Here is an 18,359-nt window from a genome sequence, read left to right as displayed (position 1 = left end):
CAATAGACAAAGCATTTTTTGTATTTTTTTACAGCTTTGAGAGACAAAAAATTAGTAAAAAGGTGATTTTGAAAGTCTACATTTGTGGATAAAGAACTTACCATTTAAAATAATAAAAATTAACAAAATTGTATAACAAATAATTTATTTGTTTATTTAAAATTGATATTTTTTTTTATTTAAAATGTATTTGTTATATTAAATAAACAAATAAATTATTTGTTTATATAATAACAAACAATTTATTTTGCATTTAATGTTATAAACATATTATTTTGAGCAGAATAATCAGAAAAAACAGCCTTTCCAAAACAATGGCACACTCTGACAATCAACAAATAAGTGAAATAAGGATTCCTCACTGTTTTTACAAAATTCTTTCTCATTATCTGAAATTTGGAAAGTAAGACGTTGGTTGGGTATATTTTATGTAGAATCTTTAAATGAATTCCTTTTACTTTATTTGAAATGCAATTATTTTTATGGTAGCTGCCATGCTTTTCTCCAGTCAACCTCCCATAATAAAGGATTTAAAAAAAAATCCCTCTTGGAATAACTGTATTTTTATAACTAAATACTTGCCTTATGGCTTTATTAGTACATTTTTTGTCAAACATATTTTTACCATCTATCAGGAAATTATATTCTTTATTTTCTCTCTTATAATAGGTCAAATGACTGCACATTAAAATAACGAGTCCTGAGGGGATAGCTTGGATCACTTTCAAAAATTCTTTAAATTTAACAGGAAAACGTAACTTACATAAAAATGATTCATATGAATAGATCCTTAAAGATGAATCAAATAAATCACTTAAATATAAAAACTCATGTTCCAACCATTTCTGTAAATATAGACTCTTTCCTTTAACAGTAATTAAATCAATATTCCAAATTTTCTTTCTGTGAGGAGAAAAATTATGCACAAAGCAAAGTTTCCGAGCCAAGAGTGCTTGCTCATGAAATTTGGATAATTTTACTGGTAATTTAGATGGTAAAAAATTGCAAGTCGAAAGAAACTTTAGACCATCCACCTTCTTGGATAAATACTGTGACAATTGCATAGTTTCTCTTATCATTGCTATGTCAATGACACACAGCTCTACCTTTCATTTCATTAAGATGAACCCATGGTAGCTGCAAGAATGGGAAGGATGTCTCCACTTAGTTGAATAATGATCACCTACTAATTAACCTGGCAAAAACTGAACTTCCTGTCTTAACATCACACATTCAACATGGCTTCTCAATCCAGCTGGGATCATTTATCATAACCCCATGTAGTTCGGTAGGGAATCTTGGAGTGATCCTGGATGATCAGTTGTCCTTCAAAGAGCACATTGCTGACACTGGTCTATCATGCAGATTTGCACATTTTTAACATCTTAAAAATAAGACCCTTCTTAACAGATCATGCTGCACAACTATTAGTCCAACTCTAGTCATTCCAAGGCTGGACTACTGTAATGCTCTTCTAGCTGGTCTCCCATCCTGCACACTCAAGCCCCTAATGATGATCCAGAATGCAGCAGCTCATCTGGTCTTCAATGAGCCAAAGACAGCCCATGTAACACGTTCAAGTCTCGGCTGGGTCAGGTTTCATTTCGTTGTGTAGTTTGTATGTTCTCCCTGTGTTCGTGTGGGTTTCCTCCGGGTGTTCCAGTTTCCCCCATAAGTCCAAAGACATGCGGTATAGGTGAATTGGGTAAGCTAAATTGTCCGTAGTGTATGTGTGTGAATGAGTGTGTATGGACGTTTCCCAGAGATGGGTTGCAGCTGGAAGGGCATCCACTGCGTAAAACATATGCTTGATAAGTTGGCGGTTTATTTTGCTGTGGTGACCCCAGATTAATAAAGGGACCAAGCCGAAAATAAAACGAATGAATAAATATATATGAAAATCCCAGACCTAATTCACAATCTAAACTGCCTGGATTTTTTAGACCTTAGAACTACAGACCAGGCATGTCTCTATATTCTTCTGGCCATAAGCAAAGAAAGCTTGTGGCAGATGCCTTGGTCCAGCCAGATGTTCCATTGCACAATATGTCACTGTCTAGCAACTACATTTACAACATGTGACTGTTACTTATTGTTTAGTTTCTACATTGTTGTTTGCAGCATCTGTAAATCTACTCTAAGACAAACATCTAATCAGAGGGGTATAATCATATTCATAATTATAATCAGTGGGGACCTGGCACGCCAGCACAATCTGAATTGTTTCATGATTTCCTCTTTTTTTATATGACACCAAAGATGCAACAATTAAGTTTTTGTAATCACATGGTGGCTCTGGCGTGCTCAATTGTGGATTAAGGACTATAAAACCCACAGAATAATGGAATAACTTCCTAACAGCTCCCTTATATGAAAACTTACTGTCTATCCCCTATTTTACGCAAGGTTGCAGTGATTAAATAATGTGTAGACTGAAAAAGACTTAAAACATCCTGTAAATGTGTCACCATCTAACAAATCATTTTTATAATGACCATGTCAGTTGAAGTATAGTGGACAATCAGTGCCAATTCCTGAGAAAAGTAAGTGGACTGAACTGGGAGAAGAAAAGTGCACGAGAGCCTTGACAAAAACAAAAAGGTCACTGGGAGAATTTAGGAAAGAAAATACTTTTGAGTATATGATTTAATCTTTATTGCAGTGACTAATATGTTTTTGACTTGTTCTGTCAACTGATGCCTTGTGTTGTTGGATTTCCTAAACAACCATGTCAGCAGAACTATGGAAGAATCCTTCTCTAATTTCCCCATATCAAACTTTGCATTTTTGTCCTAGAATATGACTATGGTATACAACTTTCTTCATGGTTCTGTACTGTACATAGTTAAAGGAATGGAACACTCAATAAACTAGAAACATTAATTACTGTACATGCCCATCTCGCTCACCTCATTTTTTCTGCATACTTTATGCTATAAAACATGTTGGATTCTACACAATTCCTTCATGTTTTCCCAACACAAATTCATTTAACTAAAACATTTTAACAATTTAAGTCAATTTAATCCAAAACAATTAAGCTGCCCCCCCACAACAAACAAAAAAATGTGTTGTTTTAACTTAAATGAGTAGTTTGAACAAGCAGCAAAAGTTATTTTTCATCTTAAAACTATGCACATTTAAGAGATAATTCAACCAAAAATGAAAGTTAAATTTTATTTACTCACCCTAAAATAGTGAGGTTTTAAACTTTTTTTTTTTCAAAATACACTTTATTGTGTTCAACAAAAAAAGAAGAGAGTCAAATATAATTATTTTCATTTTTCAGTTTAAACATTCTCTTCAATGGCATCCATGCTCAAACAACCACTGATAAGGTGTATCAGTTAAATAGATAATAGACAATTAATCAATCATCAATTAATTGTTTGCGTCCCTAAACCAAACAAAACAACAAACAAATTGTTAAAAACAGCCTTCTCTTTGCAGCTACTGTATAAAATGCTGCGCTATACAACAATGTACAGTATAACAAGAATATTATTACCATTCTTCTTGTAGAACTGGACCTCGGCCTGATACTCCTCCTTGCCCTCCATAGCTTTCTTCACACCCTGAACAACCTGCTCACTAGTGCCTGAGCCATAAAGAAAATGACAGCTGCAATTCTTCTGCATCACCTCTGTTCGTCCAAACCCTGTCAGCTCACAGAATCCATCAGAACAGTACACAATGGGATAGCCACGGTGACCCTGAGCATTCCCAAGTAGGAAATTGCTGTCTGTGGGACAGAAGAGAGAGAAAGATTATCAATGTTGTATTACATTATTCTCCATATTGAGAATTCATCAATCTCCCCCTATGTGCAATATATATATATATATATATATATATATATATATATATATATATATATATATATATATATATATCTTATGTATATGTAGAGTTTAATTTATTTACTTAAGATTAACTTTTTTTGTTATTCACAAAATTCACAAAAATATAATTTGTTATTCCCATGACTTAATAAATAATAAATAATAAATAAATAACAGTGTTGTTCAGTAAGCAACAGCAAGGTACAGTATGTGCTTGTTTAAAAATGTATTTAAGAAAAAACTGTCTACCTGTGAAATATTCACTGGATTTTCCCTTTGACAAACAGCCCTGATCAACATTTTTATTCCAAATGAAATGTTGTATATAATAAAAGATTGTTAACATTGTATGTAGTAATGTATGTGATCTGAAGTTCTTTCAGTAAGTCATTTGTTAGTACCAAAAGCTCAGCTTCAACTGCTATAATCACTGCGCAGGAAAGCTGTCTCTACGGCAACAAGAGGGCAGCTATTTTGGGCGGCGAGTACACTGGCGCTCTGTTACTCAGAAGCCTCAGCATTGTAAGGAAAGAGGAGGAGCTGTGTCTCCAGAGGTGAAGGTAACATTACTGACACATCACCTGTCTCTAAATTAAATAGTATACCTTAAACTGTTGTAAGAACTAAAGACCAGTGCCACGAAAAGGAACATCATTAGCATTACCTTCATCTTTTTATGCACTCAAAACATAAAACATATTTTTAATAATAATGATAATAATGATAATAATGATAATAATAATAATAATAATGATAATAATTCCTTACATTTGTGTAGCACTTTTCTGGACACTCAAAGGGTTTTACAAACCTCCTTTAAAATCAGTAAAATCACATTATAACCAGACACTTACAGTATTTGATTAAAAGACTATTATGTATCATCATTGTAATATAATACAAAAACATTGTTTTCTGAGATTTGATAATATGAAATATTTAGCTGATGCTTATATGTTTTTAATTTTTTAAATGGATATGCTCCACCTCCATTATGTGAGTTTGTGACAAACCAAAAAAAGAATGGTAGAGCAAAACGATTTATTACTAGGGGAGACTGTGCTGTTCAGTTTAAACGTACAACTTGTGCACTGTCAGTCTTCTCAGTTAGAGCCAGCCATTTCTGGAACACTCTTTCTATTGTTTTAAGAGGTATTACAAATTATTTGTTCATTCCTTTTCTTTTCAGCTTAGATCCCTTTATTAATCTGGGGTCGCCACTGCGGAATGAACCGCCAATTTATCCAGCAGATGTTTTATGCAACAGATGCCTTTCCAGCTGCAACCCGTCTCTGGGAAACATCCATACACACTCATTCACACTCATACACTACAGACAATTTACCCTACCCTGTTCACCTGTACTACATGTCTTTGGGCTGCAGGGGAAACCAAAGCACCCGGAGGAAACCCACGCGAACACAGGGAGAACATACAAACTCTACAAAGACATGCCAACTGACTCAGCCGAGGCTCGAACCAGCGACTTTCTTGATGTGAGGCGACAGCACTATGTACTGCATGGCTTAATCGCCCTATTACAAATTATTCAACATTTAAATACAGTTGCAATCAGAATTATTAAATCCCCTGAATTATTAGCCCCGCTGTTAATTTTCCCCCCAGTTTCTGTTCAATTTCTGAGAAGATTTTTTAAACACATTTCTGAACATAATAGTTTTTATGACTCATCTCTCATAACTGATTTCTTTTTATCAATGACAGTAAATAATATTTTACAAGACACTTCTATACAGTTTAAAGTGACATTTAAAGGCTTAACTAGGTTAATTACATTAACTAAGCAGGTTAGGGTAATTAGACAAGTTATTGTATAATGATGGTTTGTCCTGTAGACTATCAAAAAATATAGCTTAAAGGGGCTAATAATTTTGACCTTAAAAAGGCTTTTAAAAAAATTAAAACTGCTTTTATTCTAGCCAAAATAAAACAAACAAGACTTTCTCCCGAAGAAAAAAATATTAAAGAACATACTGTGAAAATTTACTTGCTCTGTTTAACATCCTTTGGGAAAAATTTAAAAAAGAAAAAAAATCTAAAGGGGTTTAGTAATTCTGATTGCAACTGTACAAGTTAAAGAGACGGCTAAAAGCAAATCAAGATTGTAATCATGTGTTATTCTTTTTATGTAATACTTATTATATGTTTTATCCTTTTGATGTATGTAACTTTAATGATACGAGTAATAATGTGTTTATTATTTTAGGTTGCCTTTTTTAAATCTGGCAGTGGGCAACAAATAAAAATTTGCCCTTGTGGCTAACTCTGGCTTATTTAAAGTTTTACTGTTGATTAATGAGCATTGTTCCTGGTAAATAAATAAGTTTGAAATTTCAAATCTCAATGCCAAAATCAAAACAAACTGTACACTTAAAACTTTGGTTTGAAGAACATGATATACTGTAAATTTAGAAAAAAAGACTTTTGGTTGCGAATCAATGACAGCCCATAGAATCATGTGGTAAAAAGTATGACAAACTGGGACTCTAAACAATGCTGATGGATTTTAAACAATTCAGAGACAGAAGCAAGTTCATTTTACACTTTCTATCAGGACATTCATAAGCAAAAGTATCTTTTATGAGATTGTGATTTTTTATTATATATTTATTAATTATTAATTATTGACAGTTAATTGTATAACTTTCTGCCTTTTATATGCCCCTTTGTCAAGCTGTCACCATTCATATATACACTTTATACAATGATGAGTGATGCAACGCTTACATTAATAAAGATGTGTGAATGCCTGAAAAATCCCTGTTGTTGTAAAATTCATAATGAAAAAAACATTTGTGCAGGATAAACTGCTGCAAAGGTGCATGTTACTATGTGTGAGGAGAATGAGCGGGATGTTATTTAAGTGAATAGATCAAGTTTGCATGCAATCTGTAGTTTGCAGTATAAAAAGAAAGCTCAAATTTGAGTATTGTATGTCACTTTTTAAATTTTTCGTTTTTTGTTTTGTAGCTGACCATAAACTTTATATTGTGAATTAGTTATGGATGATTATTTTCAAATGTTTATATCGTATGTATATGTATTGTATATATCATTACATTTATTGGCTGTTTAAAAGTACCTATTATTTTTTATAAGTTTTTTTTTTTATAAATTCATTTATTATTAATAAGTATACATAATTTGTCATTTAATTGTTTGAATTTTGATATTTTATAAGTCATATACAATAACAAAAAATTCTTGTATTGTAAAACTCATAATGATGAAACATTCATGCAGGATACACAAGCTAACATTTTGAAGTGCTGCAACTGTGCATGTTGCTATGTGTGGTGGCATGAGAGAGAGATGTTATTTATCAAAAGAGATTAAGTTTGCATGTAAGCTGTAAGACTGCACCCTCATTCGTATTAAAAGAAATCTCAATTGTGAGTATTGTTAAGCCACTTTTTGTATCCTTTTCCTTTGTTTGTGTTGCGTAGCTGACCATAATCTATATTTTGTGAATTAGTTATAGATGATTATTAACAAGTGACTGTGTCAATCTGTGTTTTGCTTTGTAATTTAATTTTAGTTTTTGTGTCCAGACATTTTGAGGCATCGTATAATCCAAACATATCGGTACACTCATTAGCAGTTTGAAAGTAATTTTTATGAGGTTGTTGTTTTTTTCTTTGTTATAAATTAATTAATTATTATATATTATTAGTCAATAAATTGTATTACTTTAGGCCCTTTATAAGTCCTGTCAAGCTGTCACTATTCATAAACCATATATTTTATACATGAGTGATGCAACGTAGCTTCTCATTAATAAAGATGAATGCCTGAAAAATGCCTGGTGTTGTAAAACTCATAATGAAGAAACATTCATGCAGGATACACAAGCTAACATTTTAAAGTGTTGCAAATGAACATGTTGCTATTTGTGGTGACATGAGAGAGATGTTATTTAACTGAAGAGATTAAGATAAAATGTAAGCTGTGGTTTGCACCCTCATTACTCATTAGTATGGAAAGAAAGTTCAAATGTGAGTATTGTATGTCACTTTTTGTATCTTTAGATTTGTAAATGTCAATTTTATTTATCAAGCACTATTAAACACAACCAAATGTTGACCAATATGCTGCACAGTACACATCACAACAGAGTTAAAACATAAAATTATAGCTAAAACAGACAATTTTCATTGATAAAATGCCAAATCAGGAGGTAAGTTTTCAACCTAGATTTAAAAACAGACAGGTATAAAGCAGATCTAATACAGGGGGGCAGAGCATTCCACAATTTAGGACTAGCTGCTGTGAAATCAGTCACCACTGCATTTTAACCTCAACTTGCATAACAATCTCTGGTTCAATGAGTGAAGAGACCGACCAGGCTGATGGTTAATTAAAATTTCTGGCGGATAAGAAGGTGCCAGGCCATAAAAATGACTTTATAGTGCACAGGCAGCCAGTGCAAAGATCGTAAAAATGGTGTAATGTGGTCATGTTTCTTGGTTCTCGTTGAAAGCTATGCAGCAGCATTTTGAACTAATTGAAAACAGGATAAGGTTTTCTTACTAATCTCAAAGTACAATGAGTTACAATCCTCCAATCTAGTGGTAATTAAAGCATGTATTATTTTTTCAATTTTTTTCTAGATAGAATAGATTTGAATGTTTTTAAAAGACGAAGCTAAACGAAGCAGGATTTGACCACTGCAATTTTCTGAGCATTATGAATTATCTATCTACTTGAGCTTTGATCATCCAGAATTTGTGTAGTGTAGCTGACCATAATCTCAATGTTTGTGAATTATTTATGGACGAAAATTATCAAATGACTGTGTCAATCTGTGTTTTGCTTTATGATTTTATTTTTGTATTTTTTTGCCAGACATTTTGATGTATTGTATAATCCATCCATATCAGTACATTCATTCACTGTTCGAAATGACCTTTTCAGAGGTATGATTATGGTTTTTTAAATTATATATTATTCAATTTTTAATTATTACATATTATTGCTCATTTAACTGTATAACTTTATGCCTTTTACGTCTCTTGTAAAGCTGTCACTATTCATACAATACTGTACTATACACGTCATACATGAGTTATGCAAGGCAGTCTAGCAGTCGAATGCTTGTAAACTGCAGTTTGCAGCCTGATTAGTGTGGAAGGTTCAAATTATGCGAGTATTGTAATTTTAGATTTGTGTTGTGTGGCTGACCATAATCTATATTTTGTGAGATTGTGAATTATCAAATGACTGTGTCAATCTGTGTTTTGCTTTATGATTTTATTTTTGTATTTTGTAGACACTTTGAAGCAATGTTTAGTCTTTAAAAACAGCCTATTAATTAATGGATTAAAAAGGTCTTCTAAGGCAAATCTAAGGCAGGGATTAAGAAAGCAAACAGCGTTGTCCCTATAGGCTTTCGCATTTCCCATGGCACACACAGATCTCAAAGATGCATGCATTAAGAGCCTTCCTGCTACCACAAAAGAGAGTTATTTTCTATGATAAGACAAGAACAGACACAACGCATATGATGTCAGTGCACTACACCTACAGGATAGAAAACAATACATTATTTTTATTATGCCTTAAGGCAAAAAAAAAAAAAAAAAGCCATTCAAAATGAAATCACCCATCCCTATTAAAAATGTAACCTCCGCATAGTGCTCCGCATAATCGAGTACACCCCATTTTGAAAATAAAACTTTTTTACCCTCAGTGAATATAGGCGATGCATTTTGGTGCATTTAAACAAAACATATTTATTAAACAGATATATTTATTAAAATAATATTTTAGTCAGCATACATATTTAGAAATTGAAAGTTAACACAATTAAATTTAAGCAAAATATTACAAAATAAAATTATAACCCACAAAATTTCAACAAATTTTTTTCAATGTTTTTACTTCTCTTGATTTTTCCACTTTTTAAAAATTTGTATTTAACATTTTTCTATAACATAAATTTGGGTGTACCAGTTTTTGCACCGTTATTGTAAGTTATTTTGCTAGATAAGCTGCAGATTTGGCTTCAGTACTGACTAATCAAATGCATATGCACTAATATAACATTGTATGGCTTCCTATTAAAAATATAAATTTAAAAGATAGATTTGTGAGGGGTTTACTCATTTATGCTGAGCACTGTTTATATGTAAAATATTGTTTCTCATTTTAACAGAATTGCAAGCCCCAGGGACCAAATCCATAACCGTGGCATATTGCTTTCCCATGCTGTCCGAGCTGTAGAATAATTTAAGACTGAATATTACTCAAGACTGAATCAACAAACTACATAAGGTTATTCAACCACATTTGTATTTGAAGGGCAAATCTGGTAAGTAACTTTTTAGGAAGCATACAAAATGATGACGCAACACATACAGTCTCATTGTACATAATTAATGTGTGTTCCTTCGCTACCGTGGCAGTATCAAAGCTCAGTGCTCCTCGAGGGGTTCATTAAACCTGATGTTTATAGCAGCTCTCAGTATTATAACACACTGACAGATTCACCAACTTGTTAGTAGGACTCTAAAGCAGTAGGATGGACTGAGTTTGACTTACAGAAACCTATTTGAAATTAAATATTTTTGTACATCCATTTGGCAACACTATAGAAATCAAATTCTATTAAGAACTCTCATTTGTAAGAATATGTATTATTTTCCATTCACATGCGTTTGGTGTGTGTGCATTGGTGCCAGTACTTACGAGTGCCATCGAAGCGGGTAGCAATAGTGTCCAGGAAAGTGTTCTGGGGTGCCAGCAGCCCCTTCATTACTGGCATGATGCCAGGTATCCAGAGTCAGCAGATGTTTAGGAGAAAAGCCTGTATGAAGCATCAATCCTCACTACATCCCAAAGAAAGGGTGGCCAGGGCAGATGTAATGTACAGCAGAGAGAGCGCATCCTCCACGATCCAACTGCCACCCAGATGAAGACTCTTTACTGTATACCTTAGCCAGCTTTTGGAGTCCAATAGATGTCTGACATGGGAAACAAACAAATTCTTCCTTCTCAATGCACACAGTGATGTTAACTTCCACTAGTTTTTATCCCTTTGTCTTTTCCCTCTTACCCATGCACACCTGCACAACAGAGGAAAATCCAGGAGATGTGCATCTCTAGAACATCGTGGTTTTGTTTTTGTTCTCTAACACGGAGCCTCAGAGACATTTCTCTTTCCCCCTCCTTCTCAATCCCTTTCTCTCTTTGCCGACACACACTCTTCATTCCCTCCAGTTCTCAGCAGCCAATGAGAACACAGATATAGCAGATAGCATCCATTCCTGAACAGATCTAGTGACATTCAGTTCACAGCTTCTCATCTGAATCCAGAGAGAACTGAACAAGGTTTATTAAACAATTGTTTAAAACAAACCAAAAATGATTCTTTACGTTTGTAAAGATTATAATCTGTGTTTGTACATTTTATAAATGTTGAAATGTGAGCTATTGTATAAGCTTATGCCATAGTAACGAAGCATCATTATGCTTTAGTTGATATTATTATTAATCTAACTACAAAATGCCTGAAAAAAAATTCATTCATGATAAGTTAAGATTTCAAATTTCAGTTTTTTTTTATATTAATTAATTTTAAATGGTGAAATTCTCCCCTAGATTTTTTAAACAAATACAATTAAATATATATTTTTTATTATTCAGATTTTATCCAGTTAAACAAATTTTACAGTTCAAAAATGACATTGATGTCTCTTGCTCTTTCTGTAAGACTTCTTAGTCTGTTGCTCAGTTACTTAAGCAATGTCCCTTTGTTAAAACTTTCTGGTCTGATGTGAATACTCTAATTGTTTAAAAGATTTGTAGAGATTTTTCTTTAAGCTATAGACCTGTTGTTTTGGGGTTTTACTCTAAAGAAAAAATAATTCCTTAATTCAAGTTTTTGTATAAACCTCATATTATCATAGATTTATTTATACATAAGCGTAAATATATTCAAACATTTTAAACGAAAAACACAAATTTAGCATTTCATTTTATTTTTTACTTTTTCATTGTCTTTCACATTTTAGTATACCATTGTTATATTTGTTTATCTTTTTTAAAAAATAATTATTTTAAATGTCATTATTTATTTTTATAGATTATTTTTTTCATTTCTCATTGAGTTTTTTTGCAGCATACCATAGTTATATTACTTAAACATTTTTTTATTTTTAAATTGTATTATTTTATAGATTTTTTTACTTTCTCATTGTCTTTCATTTAGTTAATAGCATGTTCTATTTTTTTATTTTATTATTTTTTAATTAATAAATGTTTTACTTTCTCATTGAGTTTCTTTTGAAGCATGCTATTGTTATATTCCTTTAAGATTTTTTGATTTTTTTATTTATAATTTTTATTAATTTATTTTTTTAAAGATTTTTTTTTACTCTCTCATTGTCTTTCTTTTTGTAGTATACCATTGTCAGACTTTTTTGAATTTACATTAGTTCTCTTGTTGCAAAAAACATAATATTTTTTTGTTTGTACTATACCTATATCTGTTGTATTTTCATTGTAATTGCCTGTTGTTATTGCATTAAAAATATTTACAAAAATAATAAAAAGAAAATGGTGAACTACTACTGTATGACTATAATCATTGTTTAAATCAGGGCTGCTCAAACCTTTTCTTTTAAAGAGACAAAAGCCAAAGTTGATTGAGGCTTGTGGGCCGAAATATAGGTGGGGTAATTTACCATGGTTAATTTTCTAATTTAATTAATAATGTTTCAAACTTTTTAATTTAAAACAAAGTTTTTGCCTTGATTTTCTAGCAGATATTTTCTGCATAGTCCTCTATCTGTCGAGTGACATTATTTACATTTTTAAAAATCTGATTCGTTTACAAGATTTAATTTAAATATAAGATTGTTGTCGCGCGCGTACTCAAGAGCGGTGTTGTCGCGTGCCTACAGAAGGGCGGGACGGAGGGTGTGTCGCGTCGCGGGGGCACTTTTGATCATTTCGGAAGGGCACTTTCTATCCAAGACTGAAAAGGGCATGTGCACTGCACAGGTTGAGCCCTATGGGTGCATGTTTCTGCCGGGAAAATCACACGTGATGTGAGCTGCTGACCCTGAGCTGTTATCACAGAAAGGGCGGGCGGGCACCCTACTTAATGATAGACGCGCGCACGTTTACTTTATTGAACAGAACCTGCATAGGCTGTGAGTAAAAGGTAAAAAAGTTGTAGTTTGTGGCGCAGAGTGATTGTTTGTGTCGCGCGCAAAGTAAGAACAGCACTTGAAACCGAAACCGTGCACTTTATTATAATAATCATATTGCATTTTAGAGTTATGATTGCAACAAGCATTTTATATGTTTTTTCTTTCATAGGAAACCAGTGGTGTAAAGTAACTAATTACAAATACTCAAGTTACTGTAATTGACTAGTTTTTCTCAGAAATTGTAATTTAGTAAGTAGTTTTAAAAATGTGTACTTTTACATTTCCTTGAGTACATTTTTAGTGCAGTATCTGTACTTTTACTCTCAATAATTTCCTTCAACCTGCAGTTACTACTTTATTTTTTCTTGATTATGGGAATTAGAAAAATCAGTCCTGTAATTCCTGTCCAATCAAATCACACATAGAAGGTAAATCGCATCATAATGAGCTACTTCAAGACATTTGCACTTTACATTGCAGCAAACCAGGCCCGGATTGGCTAATCGGGAGGACTGGGAGAATTCCCGGTGGGCCGGTCCGTTTTTTGGCCGCGAGGGCCGGTGTATCTAATGTTAGCTCCAGAATCTGTTGCTCTCAGCAGTCACACTTTTTAAATTAATGTATTTATTTACTTGACCACAGTCCTCTTATTCATTATTTTACCGCAGCTCTGCTCTTTTTGTCTATTTTCTTGCCACCGACCCGGGTTTGATCCTCATCGGAGTAAAGACATATAATACTGTTAGGGTTGTTGAACATTTGAACTTCTAAAGCAGCTGTTTTCTCAAAAAGGCGTGATAGTGTCATTAGAAACTGAATTGGAAATGACCTTATTTTAATATAGTCAGTCGTGAACTGAGGTGGGCCGGTCTGAGGCTTGAAACTCCATGGCTGAAAAGGAGTCCCACTCTGGCCCTGCAGTAAACTGTATTTAAAAAGCATTAAGTGTCCAAGAACATGTTTAAAATCTTTACACGCATTGACCCAGAGACTGTTTAGATCAGGGATGCCCAAAATTCAATACTCGGTCCTGGAGGGCCGATGTCCTGCAGATTTTAGTTCCAACTTGCCTCAACACACCTGCACGGATGTTTCTAGAAAGCCTAGTATGAGATTGATTAGCTAGCCCAGGTGGTCTAATTGGGATTGGAACTAAACTTTGCAGGACACCGGTCCTCCAGGACCGATTATTGAATTTTGGTCACCTGACATCACAAGCTAAATCTAACCTAATATTAATGTCTATTAACATATTAATGACATAGTGTGCCTGCTGGACAATAACTAAATGCACTACAGAATGTTACGTTTTCTGACATCCACAAATAACATGTAAATCCATCAACTTTTAACAGCATAATATTCACTACTCATGAGTACTTTTAAAAAGGCTACTTTTTACTCCTACATTGAGTAATATTTACAACAGGTACTTTTACTCTACTCACACTTCATTTTTAGGCAAGTAATGGTACTTTTACTTAAGTATGCTTTTTCAGTACTTTTTCCACCACTGTAGGGAACACAGAGTTGTGTATCAAAATAAATGTTTACAGTGTCAGTATAACTACTCTAGCCTATATAATGTTGATTTTACCAGTGAATTAAATGGTCAAATAATCTTGTCAATGACAGATTGCAAGCATAGGCCTATATCTCAAACATAATTCAACATCAGAATTATTATAAGTAGAATAGAATTATTTAAAGAAACCAGTAGACCTACACATAAAATTATTGTTGTTGTTTTACCATATGCTTGAGAAAAAACAATAATAAATGCCGACTCATAAGTTTTATTTTACATATACAGAATCGTGAGAAAATCGGGATCTTTATTTTAAGCAAAAAAATTGCGATTCTCATTTTAGCCAGAATCGTGCAGCTCTACTGTTATGATTATCATAAAATATTAGGTATTATGAGGTTGTATACATTATTATAATGCATTTAGAATGCTCTCATAATCTCCTATTTATATATTGTACTGTTAATATACTGTACTTCAAAGGCTATGTTTTATAGATAAAGTGCTAAAAACAATTTCTCTTTCTATATATTTTCTGAATTGTCATGTGAAATATCTGTTATTTCTGAAAACATATTTTTCTTTTGTGTTTTAAACAATAAAACAATTTAGAGACTAGACCTTTACCTGCTTACAGCTTTACTGTAGTTTCTTATTCTATTGTACTATTATTGTAGTTCTCTGTAAGAATCTGCGCTTATTAGTCATTTTAATGTATTTATTATATAGCTGATTTTATCTAATGTAATCCAAAAATGTGGGACTATAGAAAACATTTTATCCTGAGCAAGCAATTACATGAAGTGATAGAATGGTTTCAAAAGAAGTTCAGAGAAATACAGCTAGAAAAGAAAGAAAATAATTTCAATTAAAGACCATTCAGTCCTGTAGTTTAAGCCTTTAAATTAAACTTTTTTCTCCTTGCGAGAAAAATCCTTCATCTGTTTATACAAGTCAAAGATCTTAATTTCTCTGAGGATCTGAGTATCTCTCATACACAGTAGGAAATGTGTGAAAGATAGATTGATTCTGAAACCCCTGGAATGACTTTTCACAGTATCTGTTGACAGATGCAGTCTTGTAAATCCTCACTGGGTCAGTGAAGGATAGCCAGACTGTTTGTTCAGGACATTTAAACCCGCCTGATTCATACCAACAGATGGACCATATGCAAAATGGGAAACTTCATTATAAAATAAATTACATAATTGATAATTCAGAGCAGTTTGGGCAGTATAAGGGATATCTACTTCACATTTGGCAGATGGGTTTAATGTGACTGACCATTCAATGTATACAAAGGAGAAACAAACTTTCATAAACACAAACATTTTTCTAAAGATTTTGTTTTTGGAAGTGTTCCTAGTTAATTCAGCTCATCAAACCCTTATATTTGACTTTCTATCATATTTTTATATATCTGTGAGGTTTAGACTTATTAGTTTTTACAAATTTAAGTGGATTAAACATAAAACAACCCCCCCCCCCCCCCAAAAAAAAAATAAATAAATAAATAAAAAATAAATAAATAAATAAAAAAAAACAAGAACTGTGTTGTTTCAGCTCAATTTAAATACGAAGTTTGAACAAACAGCAAATGTCATTTTTAAATGTAGGAGGTATCGTCATTATAATGAAAACTTCTTTTTTAAATGATATCTCATAAGACTAGCAACTAAAACACAAATATACTGTATATATTAAAGACCATTCAAAGTATAAGCCTTGAGGTACTCCATAACAAAATTTTAATCCATAAGTTTCAATATTTTTTTCTCTTTTTTCTACATTTATTGCCACAATTTTATAAATGTCAATTAGTTATGATTTGAACTACGCAAACAAAAATGAATGCTGCAGTTGATAATATAAAATATAGCACTAAGGTCCAATAATAGCTACAGGGAATTTCAATTGTGATCTGACAGTATAAAAGAACTTGAAATTCCTTGCAGATACAGGTTCTCTACAAGAATGAAAATAAATTTTATCATATACTTCTATATTGATTGAAGAGTAATAGTTTAAATCTTCATTTACAGTTTCAAATATTCTGGTATGTCAGAACAGAAAAAGAGAAGTCTCAGTGAATATATATTAAAAATAAAAATAATAATTAATAATAATAATAATAATTCCTTACATTTGTGTAGCACTTTTCTGGACATTCAAAGGGTTTTACAAACTTCCTTTAAAATCAGTAAAATCACGTTATAAACAGACACAGTATTTGATTAAAAGACTATTAGGTATCATCATTGTAATATAATACAAAACATTTTTTTTCTGAGATTTGATAATATGAAATATTTAGCTGATGCTTATATGATTTTAATTTGTTTAAATGGATATGCTCCACCTCCATTATGTGAGTTTGTGACAAACAAAAAAAATAATGGTAGAGCAAAACGATTTATTACTAGGGGAGATTGTGCTGTTCAGTTTAAACGTACAACTTGTGCACGGTCATTCTTCTTAGCTAGAGCCAGTCATTTTTGGAACAAACTTCCTATTGATTTAAGGGGTATTACAAATTATTTATTTATTCCTTTTCTTTTCAGCTTAGTCCCTTTATTAATCTGGGGTCGCCACAGCAGAAGGAACCGCCAACTTATCCAGCACATGTTTTTAGCAGCAGATGCCCTTCCAGCTGCAACCCATCTCTGGGAAACATCCATACCCTCAATCACACTCATACACTACGGACAATTTAGCCTACCCAATTCACCTGTACAGCATGCCTTTGGACTGTGGGGGAAACCGGAGCACACGGAGGAAACCCACGCAAACGCAGGGAGAACCTAAGCCATAAAGAAAATGAATGAATGAGTAAGTGATTATTCTCACACTGAGACAAAAACAATAATGTATATACAGAAATTGCATATTTTAGGGCTTGATTACACTATACAGTAAAGTTTCTTGTCTGTGATTTAGGGCTACAGAAATCTCACTTAAGAGAGAGAGAGGTGCATTATAAAGTTCAGTTTGAAAGACAACCGAACAGTAGCAAATATTAAACTACAATAAATAAAATCTGTAAATGTCACTTTAGGAAATGTTCTAAAAACTACATTTGTTAAAGAAATAGTTTTGTGCATTTAACCAGTAATAATATAATCAGATATTTTATCATTTATATGTCAAATAATGACATTCCAATGTAGTCAAATTAAAACATGAATATTTTAGTCTGCAACTCAGTGTCGAGATATATCTATACAGTACTTCATCAACTGGTAAAAGAAAAAAAGGTAACACTTTATTTTGATGGTCCTTTTGAGTATTAGTAGACTGTCTGCCTAATATCGGCTGCTAAAGAGATATTTTACTAACTATAAGAAACTTTGCAAGTACTTGTCAACTTACACTAACCCTAACCCCTACCTAAAAGTCTACTTAAAATCTAATAAGAATTAGTTGGCATGCAGTTGCACTGTAACTTAAACTCAACAAATAAAGTGTGACCAAAAAATAAAAAATCTTAAAGCGGTTTCTTATAGTGGTAATTTTAGCCAGGGTCATTTTATTTCTAAATCAGCATTTCATCTAATAAAAGAATTCAACTAGAATCAAGCAACCATCAGAAATAGGGCACTGCTAAAAATATTAACCCACATACAGTGAAGAACAGAGGACAGACCTCAGCCAGCAGAAGAACAAGGGCACAAAACCTACTGAATGCTTCTCAAGGATTCTGTGCAGAACAAGAATCTACATATCTAATAGCATTTTCTGCTGCCCCAGTACAGAAATAGCCATCAAGAAGACGTAAAATAAAAAAGCTCTTTAAAATTTAAAGGTATGGTAGCT

At 32.6% G+C, this 18,359-nt stretch overlaps 1 protein-coding gene across 8 annotated transcripts in view; it reads right to left on the bottom strand.

Annotated features, from left to right (window-relative positions):
- Positions 1–17,347, bottom strand: part of kcnh4b (potassium voltage-gated channel, subfamily H (eag-related), member 4b) — a 75,864-nt gene extending 58,517 nt beyond the window's left edge. For 6 of the 8 annotated variants that reach the window (XM_087275966.1, XM_087275964.1, XM_087275963.1 and 3 more), the window contains exons 1-2: positions 10,551–11,068; positions 3,509–3,742 (exon numbers count right to left, since the gene is read on the bottom strand). In XM_087275966.1, coding sequence (XP_087132092.1) covers positions 3,509–3,742; positions 10,551–10,626 — 310 coding nt within the window. In that variant the 5' untranslated portion in view covers positions 10,627–11,068. Of the gene's footprint in view, positions 1–3,508; positions 3,743–10,550; positions 11,129–17,265 lie in introns of those variants that run through there. The other 2 variants (XM_087275968.1, XM_087275962.1) reach the window with 2 other exon arrangements.
- Positions 17,348–18,359: the final 1,012 nt, after the last annotated feature.

This window comes from Danio rerio, chromosome 12 (assembly GCF_052040795.2).
Source record: "Danio rerio strain M-AB ecotype USA chromosome 12, GRCz13ab, whole genome shotgun sequence".
Classification (NCBI taxonomy): Eukaryota; Metazoa; Chordata; class Actinopteri; order Cypriniformes; family Danionidae; genus Danio; species Danio rerio.
The sequence above is the reverse complement of the archived record's forward strand: the minus strand, read 5'-3'. Positions and strand labels throughout refer to the sequence as shown.